Source organism: Sciurus vulgaris, assembly GCF_902686455.1.
Source record: "Sciurus vulgaris genome assembly, chromosome: 15".
In the NCBI taxonomy this organism is placed as follows: domain Eukaryota; kingdom Metazoa; phylum Chordata; class Mammalia; order Rodentia; family Sciuridae; genus Sciurus; species Sciurus vulgaris.
The window spans coordinates 17740309-17765096 of NC_136476.1; the positions used below are offsets into that span (position 1 = coordinate 17740309).

The 24788-nt window shown below is 41.4% G+C and overlaps 1 protein-coding gene across 2 annotated transcripts in view; it reads right to left on the reverse strand.

Moving 5' to 3' along the window:
• Positions 1-24788, reverse strand: part of MAMDC2 (MAM domain containing 2) — a 171002-nt gene that overhangs the window by 79792 nt on the left and 66422 nt on the right. For both annotated transcript variants that reach the window (XM_079112666.1, XM_079112667.1), the window contains exons 3-5: positions 6082-6353; positions 4417-4501; positions 1225-1362 (exon numbers count right to left, since the gene is read on the reverse strand). In XM_079112666.1, coding sequence (XP_078968792.1) covers positions 1225-1362; positions 4417-4501; positions 6082-6353 — 495 coding nt within the window. The remainder of the gene's footprint in view (positions 1-1224; positions 1363-4416; positions 4502-6081; positions 6354-24788) is intronic.

The following is a 24788-nucleotide window of genomic DNA, read 5'->3' on the forward strand; positions in this document are numbered from 1 at the left end:
ATATTCAACTTCAAATTTGAAAAATCTCATATAAAAACCCTTCCTTCCTGATACTTTGAAAAAATCAAAGGATCTGGCAACCTGGGCTTGCATACACTTGGGGTGCAACTCATGGAGCTGTGCCGTCTTTGCATGCATTTTTGCGCTTTAGTTTGCTACAGTCCTTACCTGACTCACATGTCACTTGTTACCATATCTTCCTGGATACTGAATCTAAAACTCTGGTGTAAAGGAGGAGATAAAATAAAAGTAAAGAAAATAATAAGGTCAAAATGAAGATTGTCCAGAGTCAAGGTAAGCTGCAGAATGGCACTTTAGAAAAAAGTTGGAGACATGCTTAAAAATATTCAGATGAAAAAAGGAAATTCAGATGAAAAAAGGAAAAAAAAAAAAAAGATTTTTAAAAAACCACAGTTAGATGAAGAGAAACTACAGTGAGTAAGAAAAAACAGAAAGGACCATAAAAAATTGTCATGTCTGGGTACATGCTGTCATCATGAGCAGTTTACTGGGACTGAGTAGATCACCTTGGTACCCACATAGAAAATTCCTATTCTTGTTCTGGTTGAAAAGCCAACCACTAGAATCTTCTCACTTTTTGGAGAAGACCTTGGAATTGAGGATGGGAATTTCTTGCAACTGAATGGAAATCTAAACTTTTCCAAGGTCTACCAGGGTCCAGGTGAGAGCAGTGATAACTCACAACAATAAGCCCTTGCCCTGCTCTCTGGGTCAAGTCCTCTGATAATCTCACCTCCACATTTTCCATGCAAAGAACCAGCGTACTTGGCCACCAGGGGGCCCCATTGCACACCACATTCAGCATTAATCACCAGTATTGGCTGACCCCACTGTCACTTGGGAAGTTCTTTCATTCTTCAATCTATTTTTAGTGAAAAGGAACCTGGGCTTATTTCAACCTTGTCCTTAGAAACAAAGACTATTAAACAACAAATAGATAAGAAAGTGAAATGTAATGGAAATGTGAAAATAGCAAGACCAGGTCACCAGTGAAAAAAAATATCTTTCACTAGGTGGCCTTCTTTGTTGTGGGGCCCATGCCTGCAGATTGTCTCTATCTCACTCTGTATTCTACCCTACTCTCCATCAGGGCCCCTGTACCTAATCTGCTGACAGAAGTCAGAGGCAGGTCAATATAGAGCGTGGGAAGAGATGGCAGCCTAATTCACCCTGGGAAAAGGACTTCATATTTCTCCAGCTCACCCAGTTCATTTTTGAAGGTATGATCCTGTGGGAGAACGGAATGGGAGTTCCGAATAGTTCCTCCTCCAACAAACCAGTTCACGTTGGGATTCCAGCGGTTCACAAAGCCACAGAGATGATTTTCTTCAAAGTCACACTCTGGTCAAAGAAAAATAAAAACATGCTTCATGGACATACAGTCACATTTCAGCATGCTCATACTGCATAGTTAGTCTGATCCATTCAGAAGCTTCTCTCTTCCTCTGCTCCCTGGAACATTTGTACCAGGACTCCAGGACAATATTAGCCAAGAAGCGAGAGCCTGCAATAAATGAAGATTCTAACTCATCCTTGCCACTTTGAATTGTGGACCTTCCACTTATTAGCCAGGTGGCTTGCTGAGTGACCTATCTTAGCCTGTTTCTCCGTATGTGAACTGGCAACAACATTACTACCACATAGGCCTGTTTTTCGTGCGGCCAGTGCTGGGCATAAGCTGTTCAGTCATCTCTCTTATATAAACAAGATAATTAATTAATTGGTGCTGGGTTTGAACCTAGGCCCTTTCAGCATATACTCTACCACCAAGATCCATCCCCATCCACAGTCATATCTATCTTAATGCAATATTTAGGGTTATGCTCTCAATTCCAGATGTTTTGTTCATCACTCTTTTTGGATCTGGTGTCCCAGCCCTCTATTCCTTTCTCTGCTTATGGTGAAGAAATATGCTGAGGGGCATTTTCCTAGATGCTAAAATCACCTGCTTTTCTTATTAATAAGAACCCAATCAGGATAGGTGGGGTAGGCATATCCTAGGCTCTGGGCCCCTTCTGCAGCTCCTGAGGGGTGAGGAGAAAGATAATAAGGAGATCCTTTTAAATGGCCTTGATATGTTTACTATAAATTCTTTCCCGTGAACATACTCCTCTAGTGGGGACAATAAGTTCACAGGCAAGTGCCTCTATTGGTCCTATAACCCTGCAATTAAAAATATGAAGCGTGATTGTGCTGGCTGACACCCATTGCCCTGCCGGACCCTCTCTGCTTTCCTCCACCTTCTCTGCGCTCCAGAGGTTGACCTGTCTGGACTGTATCAATGGAGTCCCCTGCTTCTGGCCTTTCAGTTGGATTTGTCCAGTGGGGGGTGAAAGGAGCATGACGTCAGCAGTTTACTCTCCAGGCTCTGTCCCTGCTGGGTGGCCATGGTTGGTTGTGTCCCTTTACTGAGGGTACAGCTCTTGTCCAGTAGCCTTCACCATACAGCTCTTGTCTCTGAGTTCCTGTTATTCCTTCTCCCTTGCCCGGCAGACCTAAATAGGATAGCAGCCCCTGAGTTACCACAGTTACTAGTCCCAGGCTAAAGGGTGAGCCCTTCCTGGTTTCATTTACTACTCACATATTATGGTCTCTCTGATGAACTTTCCTGATGAGGTTGAGTGTACCCTGTTTCCACTTTCCTAGCTGGTGTAGTTATCAATGTGTTTTTACTTTAGGAAACATTGAAGAATTTTAACATTTATTTTCAACTTTTCTAAGCATGGTCTGCCAACCAATGCCCAACAGCCAGTGCCAAAGGCTGTCACAGAAAACAATAAAAAGCAAAATACCCCTCTGTGCCAGGCACTATTCTAAGCATTTTATATGAATTAACTTAATCTTCAGAATAGCTTCATGAGGTAGGCACTATTATTAACCTCATTTTACAGATGAAAAACCAAGAGAAGAGGTACAAAGAAAGAGACGAGAGTGACATAAAGTTTAACGAGATAAAATATTGTCATCTCTTCTGTCTTAAAGAAATCAGAAGCCACCAAATAATTTGAAGAAAACCAATGAACATTTCCTCTTGGATGCCCAGCCCTACACCAATCACCCTCATATTCATGATCTTTTTTTTTTTTTTTTTTTAATCCCCATTTTACAGGAGATGAAATAGAGGCTGAGGTCGCAGTGAGTTGACATAACCAATAGGTGGCGCTCCGCAGTTGAGTCTGCCTGGCCGGTATGGAGTCCATGCCCCAGGCAGACTCGCAGGAATGCTGCCTGGATGGAGGCTCAAGGAAAGGAGCCTGGAACTAAATTCTCTGCATCTTCAGAAAATGTTCACTTTCCCAGTCTGTTTTTCTTCAGTTGCATTAGAAATATCACTGAAGGTTAAAATAGAGAAGTGAGAGACTTCAGGGAATTAGTGAAGGCTCCACTCCTTTCCCCTGCATGTCCATAAAGACTTTGAGTACTATCAGTGCTGACAGATCTCTCAGGTCTATTAAGGTTTTCCCTTCGCACTGCTAACCTCCCATTTAAGACTTCAGTATGTCCCTTTTGTAAGGTCACAATTGCTTCCTCTGGGTTTTGCCAGCTCCTACAGGCTTTCCTTGTCTCCACCTCATTGTCTAAGTGACAGCCAGAGTCATGAACTGAAAATCACAGCTGCACACCCCTCCCCTGCTGACTATTAGTGCCTCCTAACCAAATAATTTAGTAACCCCAAACTCCTTATCCTGAATCTAGAATCTTCCATAATGAAATCCCTGAGCTGTATAGATTCTTGCTTCAAACACACTTCTCTGACTTTCACCTTTGCCTAGACAAGCTCTGTCCTTTCTTCCCACAGGGGTCTGCCCAGAGACAGTTCTTTTCTTCCTACCTGCACCTCCACAGCACGGCCTGTCCTTGCATTATATATAGAGTTTGTCAATGGTCAACAAATAGAAGGTAAGCAAACCCTAGGGCAGGAACTGTCCTCTCCCTTTGTCTTCTCAGAAGCTGGCATCTAAGAGACACCTAACCTGTGCCGTTCAAGTGGAATCTAAGTGGCCACCATGATTACTAAGATGGGGCACTGGTGTGCCCAGACAGGAATGGAGGGAAAGAGGCATACAATGCCTGCTTTCCAGGGAAAGTCTACAAAACGTGGAATTTATAGCAATCCAGAAATTATTTTTATTAGAACATGTTGAAGTTAGGGTAGCAACGCTGAGGTCACAGCTGCTGCCTCTTCTTTCATTAATCCAGCCAGTCCAGGCTAATGCTAATAATCCTTCCTCTGCTAAAGACAGAGAAACACTGTGTAGCACTCAGGGATACCTAACAAAGGATTTAAACTACTATGCAGTAAGTAGTTTTGTCTTTAGATTGATTCAATGCCTTCTGTCAACAGTAGCTTTTAGAAAAAGATTTGTGTTCTGATGCAATGAAAACGAAACTTACCAATACAGTAGCCAGTTGTCATCTTGATTTCAAAGAGTGCAATGCTGGCTGTGTTTCCCTGTCCTAGGATGCCTTCTATTAAAATCTGCACAACACATGGGCAAAAAGGGGAGTTAGACTTCAGAATATCATGTTTCCTTTCAGTATTTCAGTTGTTAGTCAGGAGCTGTTCAGTAGTGCAAGGCAAGCAGTATTGCTAGTCTTAGCTCATAGGTATTGGACATGAATCTCACTATGGACTCTATTAGAAAAGAGTGTGTGTGTGTGTGTGTGTGTGTGTGTGTGTGTGTGTGTGTATACAGATACACTCAGAACATTGAAGTGAGCAAAGAATCAGCTCTGTTTTGCTTTTATCACAACCACTACCATTTCCAATGCTTGTAGTAACACCAATTGGTTGTAGATGGAGAGGACAGCTTGTGTCCCTGGGAAAATCTGTTCTGAAATTAGGAACCGGGGCCAGAGGACCCAGGAGTAAAAAAGTAATCCCTTGAAGGAGAAGGTGGGAAGCACAAATTTGATAGTGGTGGGAGATCTCCACATGAGACAGAAGAGGTTCATAATCAACTTCTAGTTTCTCTACTGATGAAAATTTTGAGATTTTTTTTTTTTTTTTTTGATACCAGGGATTGAACCCAGAGGCATTCAACCAGTGAGCCACATCCCCAGCCCTTTTTATTTTGAGACCAGGTCTCACTAAATTGCTTAGGGCCCCTGCTAAATTTGAGAATTTTATGCAACGAGAAAATAGAAGCATGAAAATTCAGTGACTGATTTTCAGGAATGTTACAGTTCCTTTTGGTCTGGTTCCTGAAGTAATTGCTTTTTCTTCTGTGGTTTCAACCCAGTTATTTTGCAAGTATGTGGTAGATCTGGGATTTGATAACTTTGGGAGGATGGTATGAAACAGGAACCTGGACCCCCTGCAGTGCTCCTTCCTCCACACTGCCTGGTGGGAAGGGATTCCAGGCAGACAGAGGTAGAGGGGTACAGTACTTCAAAACTTTTCAAAGAAAAGGAGGGATGGCACTGGGCAGAAAGGCAGATGAGGAATGGAGAACGTTTTCATGAAGGCTCTATTGTGTCCTCGGTGACTCATTGAATATCACACTTCATGTCAAGTGTGTCAGATTCCATTCTCCTTCCCTACTCCAGGTTACACCTGACTTCTTAACTCGCTACCTTCCTTTTCCAGCACTTCATACAGAACGATTTTCCTCTGTGAAAAGGAAACAGAACATGACTCGCAAATACCTGTCTTCTTTCAAAGTACTTTCTCAGTTTTCCTTTTATTATGGTTAATGTCTTGTTCAAATTTGTAGCAACTTCACCACTGGCAAGATAGCTCTAATATATACCACAAACAATTTAGAAAGATGAAACAAAATGACAGGAACTAAGAATATTCCCTAAAGCCCACTGCAAAAATCTATTTTTATTGAAGAGATTAGCTTAGACAACATTTAGATTCTTACAGAAGTCTCATTTAAATAGATGGGGGAAAATCTGGAAAGAAGCTCTTTTAAGGAATAAACACAATATTAGTTTGCATTACTAGTAATCTTCCATGATATAACTAGCCTCAATGGCAGAAGCTTTAGAAGATCTCTTGTAGCATAAAGTGTATATCATAAGTCCCACATCTTCCATCTAAACGCCACCCACCTTGAATTTCTTGGAACTGTTTGGCAAATCCAGGCTGGCTATGAGCCAGCTGTCTGAAGGTTCCTTAGCTGACCAAAGCAAGCGGTCAAAGCTCTCATCCTCGAATCTCACGTAGAGGTTCAGCTGGCTGGGATGTGATGGAGACCCTGGAGCTGCAGTTATCTGGTAGACCAAGCGGAGACAGCTCCACTCCTCTGCCTGTAAGTCAGAGCTGAGCAGCACAGCTTTCTCTCCTTGCTTGGCAAAGGAGGTATCCACATAAATATAATGGCCTGGATAGAGAAAGGAAGACAGGTGAGGGATCAATCTTCTGTTTTCAACTTGGAAAAAGATACAACCACTGTCCAGCAAATCTGTGGTCAGACAGAGAATGCAGATAGATGCATTTTTGTCAATTTCTAGATGTAGTCTGATCACAGAATCTGGCTTCTTGGGAAAACAATTAGTCTGGAAACACTGAGGCCACTTTCTCCAAAGACAACACCAGGCTGGATCTTCATAGTCTTTCTAGCCTCTTCCGGGGTATATGCTCTCCATTTTGCCCTGATCCCCTTCACTTCCTACCAACTCCTGAGGTTGAGGCCAAGTGTCTGTTGCCTTTCATTTCATACCACATCTACTTATCTCATTACGTTCACCTCCCTGATTTTCATATGCTGTGAGAGTGCAGGCTAAGGGGCATGTTGTACAGAGGAGCAGGAAAAAATGGGTGGAACTTCCAAGACCAGAGTCAAAATAACTTGGTGGACTCAGCCTTCTGCTTCCATAGCACCTTTCACCCCTCATGACTTAATTTGCATTTAACTTGAATTATTATAAGTTAATAGATTAATATATATATATATATATAACTTACTGGATTAATATTATAATGTTTTATTATGTTATTGATATACATATATAAATGTATATATATTCATTAGGAATAAGACTCCCTTTCCTAGATTCTTTCATGACTAAATTTCATAGCTCTGATAACTAGATAAAAAAAATATATGCAAAACATGTAGCAAAGGGCTTGGAAAGCAGTGAACACCCTGGGACTTGCACTCTTCATATCCCTCTCCTCTGTCCCCTCTTCCCTCACCCTTCCTCCTCTTTTCCCTTCTCTTCCTTTCTTCTTCCTCCCCTTTCCCTGTCCTTCTCCTTTCCCACTTTCTTTCCCTCTCTCTGTTTCACTTTCCTCCTTCTCCTTCCCTTCCTCTGTCCTCCTCGCATTTTTAAGTGATAGCTTTCTGACTGCCCCAGGATATGGAACAGTAATCCTATGAAGAAGGGGAAGATGGGTGTCGAAGCCAAGAACCCCAAGTCGCATTTTCCAAACCCTGTCTGGCCTCCTGGCTTCCTATTCCAGTGATGGATTGTGGATCTTTGGGGATCCCCTGCCTTTCTGGTCTTCAACTCTTGTAGTTGCTCAGAGGCTCCCCTATTTGTGGCCAGTATTTACCCGGCTGTTTTCCATCTTTGGCTGCCCACCTGACCCCTAAATGAAACTCTTACCTGAAAGGCCCTGAAATGCCTTCAGCCCCTCCTCCCATGCCTGTTGGCCCAAGTGCCCTTTCCAGCCAGGCTCCCTGCTTGTGTGGCCATACTGACAAGTCAGCAGCAGCTCAGTGGATGATCAGTCTCACAGGCAGGACACAGTATGGCAGCATCTTCAGGGAGCCTTGCTTGCCAGGCTGAAGGGCTCCAAGATGGAGTCTATCTCCAGCTTGCATCTTCTTAACATAGGAAACACCCACCTGGTGCAAATAGCAACAACTTCTAGTGCCAACACAAGTGCCCTCTTTGAAGAAATCTGGTCCTTGCAGCCACTGCAACCACTACTGCCTCTTGTATGCAATGAGCCCTTGCTCTCACTACATTGTATTTTACTATAAACATATGCTAATGATCTCTAAGGAGACTTTGCAGTCATCAAGAATACGAACAATAATAAATGATGGGGAAGATTGGAGAAAGAGGAACACTTACATTGCTGTTGGGATTTTAAATTAGTACAACAACTGTGGAAATCAGTTTGGGGGTTCTTCAAAAGACTAGGAATGGAACCACCATATGACCCAGTTATACCATGCCTTGATGTTTATCCTGAAGAATTAAAGGCATTTTACTACAGTAAGGAATGCTTACCCATGTTTATAGCAGTGCAATTCACAACAGTCAATCATTTTGCCAGAGTGAGTTAATAAGGTTTTCTTTGTGAAATAATTCATTTATTTCATCCTAATGAAATTGACACCTGGAAGTTAACTTTAGGCACAATTCATATGCCATAAATTCACTCTTTTCATAGAATTCAGTGTAAATAAAGTTTTGTGATTATCTTCTCTATCTAATTCCAGAATATTTTAATTACTTCAAAACAAACCCTATATTCATTAGTAAGCAATTCTCATTCTCCCCCTTCCCTGCCACTAGAAACCACTAATCTACTTTTTCTATTTGAATTTGTCTATTCTGGAAATTTTATGTAAATAGAATAATACAATATGTGTCCCTTTGTTACTGTTTTCTTTCATTTAGAAAGTTTTCAACATTCATCTATGTCATAGCATATATCAGAATTTCATCCCCGCTCCCCACTCCTCACCCATGGAACTGAGGATTAAATCCAGGACCTTGTGCACTCTAGGCAAAAGCTCTACCACGGAACTACTTCCCCGGCCCTCAGAATTCATTTTATTTTTTTAGACTGAAAAACATCCTATTTTTTATATGTCACTATTTATCCATTTGGGTGCTGATAGAATTTGGATTGTTCCATCTTTCAACTACTATGAATAGTAATATCTAGACATAAATTTTAATTGTCTTAGTCATTTGCCTTGCTAGGTCATGTGGCTTGCTAGGTCACAGAGTATCTCTGCCCTTTGGAGGAACTACTTTCTCAAGTCGTGACACCACTGACAATCCTCAGCAATGTTTCAGTGTTCAGAACTCTCCACATGCTCACCCACATGTCCATCTGGTTCTGTCATCATCCTGGTAGATGTAAAGTGATATCTAAACATGCTTTTGATTTGCATTTCTCTCATGACTGATAATGGAGAACATCTGTTATGGACAATTGTATATCTTCTTTGGAGAAAGGTCTATTCAAATCCTTTGTCCATTTTTAGAACAGGGTTGTCTCTGTATTGTTGAGTTATAAGAAATTTTATATATTCTGGACCCTAGATCTTATCTAGTATATGATTTACCACTGTTTCTCCCATTGCATAGTATGTGTTTCCATTTTCTTTTTTTTTTTTTTTTTTTTTTTTGCGGTGTTGGGGATTGAACCCAGCGCCTTGTGCTTACGAGGCGAGCACTCTACCAACTGAGCTATCTCCCCAGCCCATCACTTTCTTGATGGTGCCCTTTGAAGTACAAAATTTTTTAATCTTGATGAAGTTCAATTTTCTGACTTTATGTTGTTTCTTTTTTTTACTTTAGGTATAACTAAGAAACTATCCTCTACTTGAAGGTCATGAAGGTTAATACCTATGTTTTCTTCTAAGCATTTTATAGTTTTAGCTCTTACATTTAGGTCTTTGATCTATTGTGAATTGATTTTTTTCCCATTGAATTGTCTTGAACTGAGCACAGATATAGGGTTTATTTCTGGACTCTCATTCTGCCTATCCCTGTGCTAGTACCACATTGTCTTGTTGACTCTAACTTTATAGCAAGTTTTGAAATTGGGATAAGTGTGATTCCTCATTTCTTTTCGAGATTGTTTTGACTATTTTGGACCCTCTGTCTTTGTGAATTTAAAGATCAGGATGGAAAAAAGGTAAGTTATGATACCACAAAGCTCACTGTTTTTTGCCAATACTCAACTGTTTTCTTGACTACAACTCCTGAGTATTGCCGGCCTTTAGTTAATTTTCAGAGTTCTTTAAGAGCTGCCTTCACTATTTTTACCTGGGCTCTCATTGTGTTCGTGGGGGAGGATTTTCTGAAGTCCTTACTAAATCAAACTGCTGACCATCACTCTCTTTCCCCATCTTTTTTTTTTTTAACCAATGAAAATGGAAAACAAATGCTTTGAAGATGTTAAAGTAAGCACAAATAAATAAGAAAAGGCAACAAATGATTGGAATCACATGGGGATTGGGTGGTTGGTATGACACATGCAGCCAGGGATCTGGGGAGATTTAGTAACCACAGTGCTGGAGACATGAAGTCAGGAGGAGAGAGAAGGATCCACTTTAGATACTGCTGCTTAGGCAATCTCAACTGATTTATGAGACATTTACTGAAAATGATAAAATCTTTAAGGTGTCAGAAAAGGACCATGAAACTCTAAGCAGATTTTTTTAAAAAGTAAGACAGCAATTAAAAACAATAGTTAAACCATCTTACTCAAAAGGAGAGAATTCACATGCCCCAGGGTCTGAATGTGTCTCCTTGTCATGTGCAGGCATCAGAAAACAACAGAAAAATCTTTTCTGTTTCAGTGAAGGTAAGACAGGAAGTACTCAGCTGTGAGGTCATGCTTAATTGCTGGCCACGTCTATACTGCCACACCCTAATAGCCAAGGCACAGTATGACAGGTCCAAATCCCAGGCCACCACAGTACTGGGTGGTCAGAGCATGTATGGTAGGGACTTGGCACGCCTGGAATTCTACTAGCTAATAAATATACAGTAGCCCCACCTAATCCACAGTTCCACTTGTCATGGTTTCAGTTCCCTGCAGTCAACCACAGTCTGAAAATATGAAAATTCCAGAAATAAACAATTCATAAATTTTAAATTGGATATCTTTCCAACAGTGGTGAAATTTCATGTTGTCCCACTCCATCCCGCCAGGACATGAATCATCCCTTTGGACAGCGTATCCATGCTATATTTCAGTTCACCCACTAGTCACTCAGTAGCTGTCTTGGATATCACAGTGACTTTTGTGGTATCATGGTGCCTGTATTCAGGCAATCCAAGTTTTATTTAATAATAGCCCTCAAATGTAAGAGTAGTGATGCTGGCAATTTTATTACAGTATATTGTCAGAATTTTTCTATTCTAGTGTTCATTACTGTCATTAATCTCACCTGTGCCTAATTTATAAATTAAACTTTATCATGAGTATGTATGTATTAGGGAAAACACTATATGTAGGGATTGGTACTATCTGTGGCTTCAGGCATCCACTGAGGGTACTGGACCATGTCCCCCATGAATAAAGGGGAATACTGTACTGTCTGCCAGCTATGATGAGCATTATGGGGTGACTTGGGCTGTAGTGCATGCTACCGGAGATTTTCAATGTACAACCTAGGCTTAAGACTTCATCATGCAAACACTAACTACTTCATCAGTTTCTTTATGTGTAAAGTGGGCATAATAAAGTAATTACATAGTCATTAAATATTTGAAAAATCACACAATGTACTAAGAAAAAAAAAAAAAAAAACTACTGAAAACAACCCAACCACTGTCATACACATACATACATGGCATATAGTTTTCATGTGAAGAGCCACCAAGTGAAATCTATCTCATCTAATTTTCAAAAAAAGTAAATATTTTTACCCAGAAAGGAAATTTGGATGTGTTCTGCATAAAACTGATATAATATGCAGAAAATCATGCATACTATACTCTATACATAATTTAAGGAACTTTCAAGGGTAATTTTGGCAGTAATTTTCACCTTCTGTGATGACTTCAGAATGTAAAACTCAAGAGAGATCTAACTTTATATGTACAGGGTGGTTGTGAGAACTTGATGGAGCATAACATGCTTTGTGAATTAGAATATTAATTGTTAATTATTTCTGTTATCATTAGGGGAAGGAGTCATTTAGTTCCAGAGATCGAGAAATTTAGATTTGCTCAGGCAGCAGATCAGCAGCCCATTGTCAATGCTGATGTGGGAACAGCCTTCACTTAGTTCACTCTAGGATCTTTTGATGTTAAAACCTACACTATTGTCCTCTTTAGTATGAGGTCTCTTCTGGCTGCCCATCACTAGCATCTCCCCTTCTTGCAGCTAAGTGCCCTGGTTTTCACTAAGGATCATCTACAGTGGAATCCAGCACATTTACTGATGGTATGATTCTGGCTGAAATCTCACAACCCATGTCTGACAGCAATGCCTGCATCTCTCATTCAGCTCTTAGCACTCTGCATATCCAAGACAAGGACTCCACCTGCTTCTTCCTGCCAGCTTCTTTCCCAGGGTTGACATCTAGCCCCTGCACTCAGGGTTGGGTCTTCTCTCCTGATTTCCTGGATGCCTACTCTCTGCCACCCTGGATAGGGTCCTGCCTGTGGAAGAGTATGGTGGAGTGGTCAAGTGTGGCTCTCACCATCAAGATGTTGGTTCAAATTCCAGCCTCACCACTTAGAAACTATGTCACTTAGGACTAGTTAGTTTTATTATCTGAAACTCACTTTCTTCATTGGTAAAATGAAGATTCTAAATTACTGGCTTATTAGTATTTTAAAGAAGATTGAATAAGGTAAGTAGAGAAGTTAGCACACTGCCAAACTCTTAATAAATGTTGGCTCTTATATTTCTAAATATGACATCAGCACACTTTGTCTTCTTCTTTTAGTGATTTATTTTACTTTTTCCTTATTTTTAATTGGTGAGTTCTAATTCTATCTAACAGTGGGATTCATAGTTACATATTCATTCATGCACACAATATAATAATATAATTTAGCCAATGTAGTTCTCCAGTTTTTCTCCTTTCCCCCTTCTCCTCCCTCTACCCTTTCCTCTACTGTTCTGGTCTCCCTTTGATTTTCATGAGACCCTTCCTAACTCTTTTTTCCTTTTACCTCTCACTTTCACATATAAGAAAAAAAATATGACCCTTAACCTTCTGAGTTTGGCTTATTTGGCTCGATACAATGTTCTCAAGTTCCATCCATTTTCTGGCAAATGACATATTTTCATTCTTCCTTATGGCTGAATAAAACTCCATTATGGGTATATACCACAATTTCTTAATCCATTCATCCACTGGTGGACCTCAAGTCTGGTTCCATAGTCTATTGTGAACTGTGCCAGCATGCTCTTTAGATGGTTAGCCCATCTCATATTGGACATCTCTGATGTTATTTGCTATTTGTTCTACCTGCTGCCATTGATTACCCTTCTCATACCAATTTCTGCTACTGTACAGAAGATCTTCTGGCCCTAGACCCATTATCCCTTGCTCTCTAGTGCTTGCTCTTTCCACTGCTGTGGGCACATTTTTTTTTAGATCCCAGCCTCTTCCAGTCTTCCTGTCCCATTTCCCAGCTATGATCTATGTTGTGACAATCCTCTCTGGGATGCACTAGCTGTTCAAAGCAACCTGGACAGTAATGCCTACAAAGCAAAGCATCTAGAAAACATTTATAAAGTTTCTGCTAAGAGCTAGATTGTTATTGTGGAAAGAGAATGCCTCCATGGAAATGTATCCTCAATTATGTATAAGCCATCAACTTACATTTTGCAGATGTCCTGCTTTCTCTGTACATCAAAGACTCTTAAAAAATTAAAAATTCAAATTTGTGATTATGTATAGTTAAATTTCTGGATATGCATAGAAATTGCAAAGAGTATAGAAATTCTCAAAAATAGTCAAATAAATAGAAAATAAATGGAATAGCACTCCTCAAATGTAAAATACACTCTATTAATTGGGATTGTTAATGTGTGATTTTTTTTTCTCAGATTCACAATTATTAATAAACCTACTGATTACTTCTAGCAAAACAGTTCAGTTATGAAAATGTCTGAGAAAAATCACAAATACCTATGGCTTTCATAATCTCAACTTCTACTTCAAGTTTTTAATTTTGCTATTATCTTATGTCATTTAACAAATTGCTAACTATAAAATTCATTTTAATAATATGAAAATGACCATAGCTTTCATTTCATCTCAAATCCTCTGTTAAGAAAGAAAGATTCAAAGGGAACCACATTCATTTTGCTCCAGACAGATTCTTGACATATATTCTTGTCTCTTATTCCTGTCAAGTGATCCCATGAGGTGGAAATCACCTCTACAAATAAGGAAAAGAAATTCACACACACAAAAATTCACTGGTTCAAGGTCATGGTGAATAAACCAAGATCCAGCTCTAAGTACGTGCTTTTCCCTTGCACCATGATGTCTTCAAATATTTCCTTGTCTGTCTCCTTTATTGATTTATCTTTTCATTATTGCATTCATCTTCCTACAGCAGGAAAGCAAGTTTTCTTCCTTTCCTTCCAGAAGGATCCCCAAAGGATGGATGCTTCTATATGGACGCTCCTTACAAATACCATCCCTGCTGATAACACCACCACCAGATTAACTTTTTTACCACACCACTTCAAATACAAAAGGGTTTCAAACATGACAAGCTTTCTAAAATTAGACCATGTCTTAAAATTGATCTACAGTAGCACATTTCCACTCCACACTACAAAAGGATGTTAACAAATCGATGGTGTAACTTAGGATAAGAGGATACAGAATAAGACAATTGCACCTACTCTTTGGTTGTCAGAGAGATCCCACAGCCTTGGGCTTGGAGGACCACAGTGAATATCCCTGTCAATCATGCTGGGGAATGGGGAGTGGGGCACCATGCAAATGAAGGGTTGTGGAATCATTCAACACAAGGCCATCACTGGCATCCAGGGAGCCCTAGCGATCAGCCTAATGTACCAGGCACCGTCCAGAGTTTCAGCACATGTCTTAATAAGCATTAACTACCTTGTCCTGAATGTAAGGCGCCACATGCACATCTTATGGGTTATCCATCCCACGAAGGATCTGGATCCTAGCTGCTGGACAGTATGGTACTCCACACTATCCTACCTGGCTCCTAAACACCTCCTGGATTAGAGTTCTCTCCATAAGGTTTTGCAAAGGTATTCCTTCTCAGTGTACATGTTTTGATGACAGTGGCTTCTTTCCCCTCTTGTTGCCCCTAATAATGACACAGACTCAATAGACATCTTTTCTCATTCAATTAAAGTGCATGAAATTTGTAGCTTTGGGTTAGTTCCCACATATAAGAAGATAAATGAGAGTTATAAACTTAAATATAAATCTTCCCAGAAATCAGTGTGCTGAAGATGGTTGATCTGCAGTGCAATCTTATAAACTAGTCCATCTCCTGAAATGTGATGGGTAAAATAATCTATAATTGAGAAGGAGTGGCCAGTCATTGCCATCCTATTTTGGTCCCCAGTGGCAAGACACCCCTCCCAGAATGAACCTTTTTCAAGCACAGCAAAGAGGCTCTCATGTGGGGAAACTCAATATAGCTTTGCTTAAGGAAAAAGGAAAGCCTGTATTTAAAGAGCAATGTAAAATTATAATGTACAAATTTCCATGCAAACCTAACGCATAGGGTTGCAGATGGGGTAAACCCTTTCTCAGTGTGGAAATTAAATTCTCTGTTTCCAATATTTCTGCCTAATGTCCCTTGGCTTAGAAAATTAATTAATCATCAGTCATTATTATACAATTTTTATGTTCAAAATGAACAGAAAAATGTCCTCCTTTCCAAGTTCATTTGTTTTTATTTATTTATGGTACTAGGGATTGGACCAGAACTTTGGCATGCTAGGCAAGTGCTTTATCACTGAACCACATCCCCAACCCTTATATTTTATACTTTATTTTGAGTCAGGATCTTTCTAACTTGTCAGGCCTCAAACTTGTGATTCTCCTGCCTCAGTGTCTCTAATAGATAAGATTTTATGCATGTGCCACCATGCCCAACCTCCAAGTTCACTTATAAACAGAAATTTGCTTTTGTTACAACTGAAGCCAGAGTTTTGCCTATGACTGCAGCTCTGTGGAACCATATTCTGTAGGGGCTGGAAGGGAATAGTGACAGGAAAAGTTTTTTCTCTAGTGCCATTTATGAGGAAAGGGAAGGAAACGGATGTAGACTCGCTGACTAGAGTGTCGCCACTAATTAGCAATGTCTACCTCAGTCCTGGAAGAAGGCCACGTGGGACACATCATGCCTGGCTTCTTCCTCTAATTGACTCATCAGCTTCGCCCACATGGGAGGTGCCTGGCTTTTGGGGAGTGAGAGTAATGGCCACAGGATGGTTGAGGCACTGTTTATCTTAGAGGTGGTCCTTGTCTATAAAATGACACGAGAGCAGCACTGACCAGGTTAGCTACCCCATGATCTCAAGATGCTATGTTCCTCTGCATTCGTTGATCCTCTAATATTTGCTCTTGTCTTTGACCACATCTTGATCTGTTCTATTATCTGCCTTTGTCTCATAAGTGTTGGCATTTCTCAGTCTGGTTTCTTTGCTCTAATGAATCAGCCTCTGATTAGAAACTGCTAATCACCTTTTCCCTTATGCTTCCTAAGGAATCCCATTTTGATTGGGACTGGCTATGTACTTGCTCAAGAAAATGACATGCCCATGTCCCCTTTGCATTTGAAGGGTGGTAAGTGGTTGGATGGGGATGACTGAGCCAGTAAATCCCCTTTTTTCCTCTCCCTTCCTTCTTCCTCCTCTCTGAAATGTGGATGTGATGGGTGGAGCTGCGGTGGTCATCTTAAGATAAGGAGATGACTAGAAGTGACTGACTCATCCTAATGAACTGGGATCTTCCTGATTTTAAAATGGAAAACTCCATGTCTTGGGAGACCCCCGGGTCCTGGGCAAACTGTCAGAGTTGATCACTCTAATAGGCATCCCTGAGAATAGAAGCTGTCACTGTGGGGCAGGGTAGAAACACCTGATTATTTTGTGAAGTGTTCTAATCAGACTGGATTTTGTAACTGCACTTTTTGTTATGAAAGAAAAAAACAAATAAAAGAAATATCAGTTCAAGTCATAATTTGGTTTCTTCTGCTACAGTCATCCCAATTACCTGACTACCTCACTACCCCTGTGACTTGCAGTTTTATTTGTACAGTAGTGATTCCCAAGTCTCTCTCTGGCCCGATCCTTGGTTTGCTTCCACACCCACATATCTAACTTTTCCTTGGGCATCGCCACTTGGACAAGCCACAGACACTCTCCTTCCCTCTCCTCCAAACTCTGCTCTTCCTCTGTGTTCAAATCCGAGGGAATGGAGCCCCCAACTGACCAGTGACCAACCAAGAAATCTCAGTATCTTCAGTGACTCTTCCAACTCCCTCATTCTCCAAAATTCTATCAGTCTTGATGGTTTTGTTTCCAGATTTTTCTCAAAGTCATCGGTTCCTCCAAGTTCCCCCACCCCTGCCGTTGAAGCTGTCTTCTGTCTGGATGTTGCAGCTCCTCCCAATGGGTCTGTTTTAATTTTGCCCCTCTCTAACCTGAGTATGTCACTTCCAAGCCTAAAGTACCTGAGAGGTTCCCAATTTATAAAGGCCTGCTATTCTGGCATCATAATCAACCACATCCTTTTCGTAGTCTACACGGTAGCCACAGAATTTCTTTTAGTTCCTCTGAGTTAAGGTTCCAGGCTTTTGTTGCTTGTAGACCATTCCATATGCTGGTTTACCTGGGATACACTACCCCTTCTAAGCTCACTCTGTACTTCCTTAAGGTCTTAGCTTAGCAGAGCTACCATGTTTAGTTGTGCATGGCACTTCTACAACTGTACATGGTGATCTTGTTTACATACTATTTTTCCCAGGTAGCCTTTGCTAACCTATACCTAAAACAAGGTTAGCTGTCTTTTCTAAGTGCTTTTTTTAGTATGTACACTTTAATTTTTATTTGTCTAATTACGTATCTGTATTCCTCACTAGGATTTTAAGCCTATAAGTGCACATATAAGAGCCACTACTTGGCTCTTAGTAGGCACGTACACTACATATTTTTGAATATGAGTAACCTTCTTCCTGATGGTAGGTTTGTTTTATTATTTTTTAATATAAAGAATACTTTAAAATCCTTTTATTATGGAAATTTCTCATTAGGTTTGAATTTCATAACGATTACTCAATTTGATGTTATTCTAGGAAACATGATATTTAATGAAAGCTATAACTTCACTGAAAAGTCACACCACACTCATTGGTTTCACATATGCCCCTGCTGCTAATTTGAAACACAAATTCCAACTACATCAGGATACTCATAGGATTGTTCAAATGCACAATTCTTCTCCTTTCTGGAATGCAGAGTTTGTGGGAAGCATTAGAACACATTTCAGTGTATGATGTTTCCAGATTAAAGAGACCTATAGTTTTATCAGCTTCCAATTTCAAGGAGTTCCAAGATGCAGAGATCAGCAATACAGGGAGATGTGACAAGGTCAGCATTGCTGAGCTGTCTTGAATGCCGTTTTGGTTCCTCCTGACAACGGGAAAATCATTCTCCTCTGGTGGCTAACTCTGCAAAAGCAGACTTAAGAAAGATCCCAAAGCTTTATGCTTGGCAGAAGGAAGACAAATGCCAGCCGCTGTCTCCAGTGTAAACAATCAACATGTGGAACTACCACCCAGATGTCTGCTCTGCCCTTTCGTTTAGGATCTCAAAGGGTGTAGCTTTCAACCCTGCTGACCTCAGTGGCGGTTTTAGAAGAGAAGTTTACCTTAGCAACTACCAACAGGAAGCCAAGCGACAAAACCACAATGAAAGGTCATGGGGCATGTGGAAAGGGAGCTTCACTTTACACAGCGTTTAGCAAAGTATGAAAATCCAAGGGCAGGCTGCATAGCCTGGCAGGGTTCGACCCCTTGGACATCAGTTCTCAGAGCACATTTTCTATCATGTGACTTTCCATGTGGGGGGGGATATTCCTTGGAAACAGAAGTGTCCCTCTATTTGAAATTTTAAAACATGTAGATGGTGCAGGTATTAGTGGACTATGGGTAACCAGATTCACTCTAGAAAGTCCCCCAAGTGCACCTGGAGGGGAAAAAGTATTTGCTTTCCATGGAAAATGTGTTCATTCTTAGGAGACTCTGGCTCTCTGCCACAGCTAACAGCATGGAGGACAGCACAGGCGAATGCTTTTGCTCAGTGCATGATACAAGGCATTGGTGACAAGTGAGAAGAGTTGGGTTCATTTCAAGCTGGAAGAAAAGAGCAGTGCCATGAAAATGTTACCACCATAAAGACAAATAAATAAATCTGAACACACACGCACACATATGCATACGTACAGACACACTGATATGCATAGTTACAAGTATATTTACTTTGCACTCTCTTCCTTTAAATTCTGTTTTATGCCCATTATAAAGGATTAAAGCAAACAGGAACAGGAATATCCTATTTAAAAATATAGCTGCAGAGGGCAACACATTTCATCCTGTGCTGCATAGAGGATCAGACTTCAGTAGATTAGAAAGAAGAGTTTAGATAAAAATAAACACTTTAATATCTATAAAATGAGCATTCTGATCTAGATTAGTGACTTTAAGACTTGTTTTTCCAATATACAGAGGTCCATCTATTAACAGAGCAAAGGAGAGTGGCTGCGGTTGCCAAATGGGCTAAATAGTTTTATATGGTCATTGGTTGTCCAGGGCTCTTTTGTTATCAAGTCTGTTCCCTCCCAAGCAACCTCTCTTACAGGGGCCGCCCCTGGAGCTTGGCTGAACCTGGGTAGGACTTGAAACCTCTACCTTGACAGCTTTCAGTTTTCCAAAGCATGCAGTCTAATACCATGTCCTTCCCCTGGTTGCTGATCCTTTTGTCTGTCTTGCTCCATGTGGTGGGTTGCTGGATCTAGGATGTGAATTCACTCTCTCCATGGCTATGTAAATTCTTACTTGTAAAACAGTCTTCATTGAATTCAGGAGCCAACGTGTTCTACACTCCTAATTCAGCAGTTTTGATCCTTGGATGCTCATTGGCATCATGGAAGGAGTCCTTGGTCTGCAGCATAGCCTAGCACCTCCCCAGAGAGTCTAAAGTCATGCAGGCTTAGGAAGCCTTCTTCTTATCTGTTTTCTTTACTCCTTTGGTTCTTACATAGCTGAACCGCAGCTGACCTCACGTTCAGTGATGGAAGGGTCTGTGTCTCTTTTACTCACCTATTTATCTCCAATGCATGGAACATGATAGGTGTTCAATAAACACATGCTAAATGAATAAAGCAGTCGACCCAGTCAATCATTCACCTGAGATAAAATGGTTGCAAATAAGGCCTACAAGATTTAAGTCCAAGAGCAATAAACACTAAAAATGAAGTTCCTGACATATTTCATATTTTTATGCTATGTTCTGTATTTTTAGGAACACTCCTTAAATATAAAAATAAATGTGTGTCTGTGTGCTTAAGACTTACAAGAAATCACAGTAAAGTTGGAAGAAAATAAGGTAGCAGGTTTCAGTAAATGGTTTGCTATGGAGACCAGGGTTTTGAGGACAATTGCAGTGATACCAGGTGTGCTTATTCCTTATAATTTTAGAGCATTTGACTATTCACAAAGTACTGGGGCTTATTTAAGCCTCACGACAACCCCATGTCAAAGTTGGACAGTTACTGACGTTCATTTCACAGATTAGGAAAGCCTGGTTCAGGCAATGAATACTGCCTGATGAGTAGCCAGATTTCAGATCCCGGGCAGGCTGACCAATTACACCATTAAAAATACTCAAGTATGCTCCAAATATTGCACAGGACAAACTTACACTCAAAAAATTATTTGTTGCTTATCTGTAACTCAGACATAACAAGGCATCCTGCAACCCTAGGTTCCAAACCAATGCTGTTCCTGTGAAAAGAGTTTATGATTGGACCCTCCCAGATTAAATGGGCCAAGACTGTGGCTCCTTCTTCCTCTCCTTTCTAACCCTTTGTTAGGCCTCCGGATGTATGTTTTACACTGGTATAGAAACCAGTCAAATGGAGGCAAGGAAAGGGGTGGTAAAGAATAACCCAAATGATGTCTCTCAGGGCTTCAGAGCCATACTCCACGTGGACTTGCTGGTTTATTTAATTACTTTTTTTTTTTTTTTTTTTTTAAGAAGTGATACAAAATGGTGCATAATCTGAACATATAAGATAGTTAAGGTGTTATGTTTTGGATCCGGACTGTCCCCCAAAGGCTCCTGTGTTGAAGGCTTGGTCCCCAAGGCAGCAGTATTCAGAGTGAATTAATCCTTTGATAGTTGCAAAATTTGATGGCATGATTGGGAGATGGTAGAAACTGTAGAAAGCAGGGCCTCGTTAGAGGAACCTGACACCAGGGGGCTGGCCTTAAAGGGTAAATCATGTCTCAGGCCTTGCTTTCTCTTTCTTTCTCTCTCTTTTGCTCTTGACCTCTACTTCCTGGCTGCCATGAGGTAAACCAACTTTGCTCTGCTGTGCCCTTCTGCCATGATGCTCTGCCTTACCTCAAGCCCAGAACAGTGAGTCTCTTAACTATAGACAGAAGCCTTAGAAACCATGAGCCAAAGTGAATCTTTCCTCCTTTGAGTTGTTTTCCTTAGGTATTTGCCATAGTTATGAAAAGCTAACTAACACACAAGGTAAGCCTCTCATCCTGAGATTCTGGTACATTCTTCCAGAGATATTTTATTCATATACAAATACACACAAATTTATACTTAGGTATAGCCTTCTAATTTTTGTATAAATGGTTAACACACTATTCTATGTCATGCCTGAATATACCTTAGAGATTGTTAAATATATTATCTAAAACTGCCTCATGTTTTTAAATTATTGCATAGCTTTCCATTGGATAGCTGCACCATCATGTAATTAATTAGTGTCCTAGTGATAAACTTTTCCTCCAGGATTTAGCTATTAAAAGCAATATGGTGATAAATCTTGGACCTACAACTAAGTAAAATTTTCAGATGTGGAATAAAATCCTAGAAGGGAATTACTGAGTTAAAGGAAATATGCACTTGTACTTGGGTTAAATACTATCAAATTCTCCTTCCTGTAGTTGGAACAATGTCTTTTCCCAACAGCAATATAGGGGCCCACTTCCCCATCTCATTAATTCAGTGTGTGCCACAGAGGTTTTTGATGTTGTGCATCTGGTAGATAAAAAAGGAAAACCCACTATAGTTTAGAATATGAATTTCTCTCATTATGAGCAAAATGGAACATCTTTTTACATGTTGAAAAGCCACTGATACTTCCTTTGTGTGCTATCCTTGACCCATTTTCCCACTGGGTTGTTAGTATTTCATTATTGATTTAGAGAAATTCTTTATGTTTAGCCCAATATCTGTCATATTATGTCTTGTAATGTTCCTCAGTTCATCATTTGTCCTTAGATTAATGATTTTTTAATGATTTTAGAGTCTAATTATTTTTGAAAGCACATTATATTTTTATCAGCGTAAACACATTCAGGTCAAGAAAAGGTTCGTTTTCAATAGCACACATGACTATCACCATAACTGAAATAGCTACTACTTATGGAAGGGCTTATTGTGGTTCAAGTTATATGTCAATCATTTAAATCCTCTTTAAGGCATCACAGTGGTCCTATGAGAAGGTACAACTAAGTCATTGAACCGGCAATTCCTACAATTTATTCAGGACCTAGTGATAACCTAAAATAAAATTACCAAAGCACATGGAGCTTGTCTTTGGTGTTTTCCCAACTTTCCAGTCAACCTCCTTTATTCACCACATCATTTCTTCCCTCCTGTCTTTCCTCTCTTCCTCTCACTTTTACCCTCTTCCCCACATAACCTGTATACACTCTAAAGAAGAGCCTGCTAATAGTTTTCCAGCATTTCCTGCCAGCTTTAGCTATTCCTCACTAGACTGTAATCGGACTGATAACCCCAAACTTGCAAAGTACAAAGGCAATAATTTAAGATGCAAAATATTCAAATATGTATACAATTAAAACTATGATAATGAGTTGTTTGCTGAGGGGCAGGGGATACTTGCAGAATTGGTCCAAGTAGGACATCTCCACTCTGCCTGCTCGTGGGCCAGTCCTATCTAGACTGTGGAGACCATTGGAAGGACCCTCTGAAATCAGAAGCACTGGGAATTTTAGGGAGAATCCTTCTAGAATCAGGAATCAGAAGATCTTATCCTGGTTTTACCTCTGCTGGCCATGAATTCTGGGGTGACGAAGTTGTTGAAGGAAATAATACAGGTTTTAGAATCATGCCGTTCTTACTATAAATAACAATTCAACCATTAGTACATGATTTCAGGAAAATTAATAAGCTTCCATAGCTATAAAATGGGATCATAATATGGACCTCATATGGATGTTGGTGAAAATTTAATATGATGTCAGGAAAGTACCTTGTACAGTGCCTGGTGTAGTTTTGGCTCTCAACAAAGCAGTCTCAGAATTCATATCTACCAAATCATTATAATACTATTCTATAAAAAAATACTATTCTATAAAAACAAATCTTATTGAAGTCATTAACATATATACGAATTTCTCCAAAATCTATCATTCATGTATTACTTTGAAGGAGGTTTCAAGATGGCGGCCTAGAGGGTGGCTGCATTTCATGTTGCTCTAGGACTCAGGATTCAAAAGAGGAGATATTGAGACACTTGGGACCAACTCAAAGAAGCCGGGTGACCCGTTGGGAAGGCGTCCCGGATGGGACGGTGGTCCCGGAACGCAGAGAACTTTGTGAAGTAGAGCTGCCGGCGAGACGCCCCTCCCCCCGCTGGAGCAGTGAACTCGGACAACTGGGAGCGCTGTAAAGGAGGCCGCTCAGCACAGCGCTGGGACTCGGAGCAACCACTGGGGCTCCAGCGGCTGCCCAGGGGAGGAGTGGCGAGGAGAGTTGTGTGGACTCAGGACACCGGGGCCTGCCCTGAGGAGAAGGGGGAGGAGCGTGGCCACTTGGATTCGGAGTGACTGCACCAGAGCTACAGGCGGTTGCCAGAGGAGAAGCCGCGCGGCGAGCAGTTTGGACTCAGAATGACTGCTTCTGAACACCGGCGCCTGCCCTGAGGACGAGGAGGAGGAAGAGGAGCGTGGCCGCTTGGATTCAGAGTGACTACACCAGAGCTACAGGCGGTTGCCAGAGGAGGGGCTGCGTGGCGAGCTGTTTGGACTCAGACCGCTTCTGAACCCCGGGGCCTGCCCTGAGGAGTAGGAGGAGGAGGAGGAGGAGCGCGGCGGGTCGTGTGGACTTGCAGTGACTGCATTAGCGCTCCAGGCGGCTGCTCAGAGGAGAAGGCGAGTGGTGAGTTGTTTGGTCTTAAAGTGACAGCTCCTGAACACAGGGGGGCTGCCTGGAGGAGAAGCGTGGTGGGACGCTTGGTCTTGAGTGGCCGCACCAGAGCTCCGGGCGGTTGCCCAGAGGACCCGTGCAGCGGGTCACGTGGATTCAGAGCCACTCAGAGGGACTGCTCCTGAACACCCGGGGGGTTATCTGGAGAAGGAGGAGGAATGGGGAGGGTCACTTCGACTCGGAGTGATTGATTGCCCAGGGCTACGGGTGGTTGGTGGGAGGAGGAGGCACACAGTGAGTTTCTTGGACTCCTAGTGACCGCACCGGAATACTGGGCGGCAGTCTGGAGGAAGAGGTGTGTGGCGGGTCTCTGGGACTCAGAGCGATTGTACGGGGCCCCAGGTGGCTGCTCAGAGGAGGGGCCGCATAGCCAGGCGATTAGGTGCAGAGCAGGGTCCCAGGATCTAGGAGGCTTCTGGGTGGAAGAGCCGCACAGAGACAGGCTTAGGGCGGAGCGAAGGTTCTAGGCCTGTGAGCAGATTCTCTGAGGAGGGACAGCCTATGGAGACTCATCTGCGAAGGGTGAGGCTCCCAGGCCCAGGAGGTAGGGCCAGGCCCCTGGGAACTTTGCAGAGGAAGGCAGCCCAGCCCAGGCGGTAGCTGTAAATTGAGG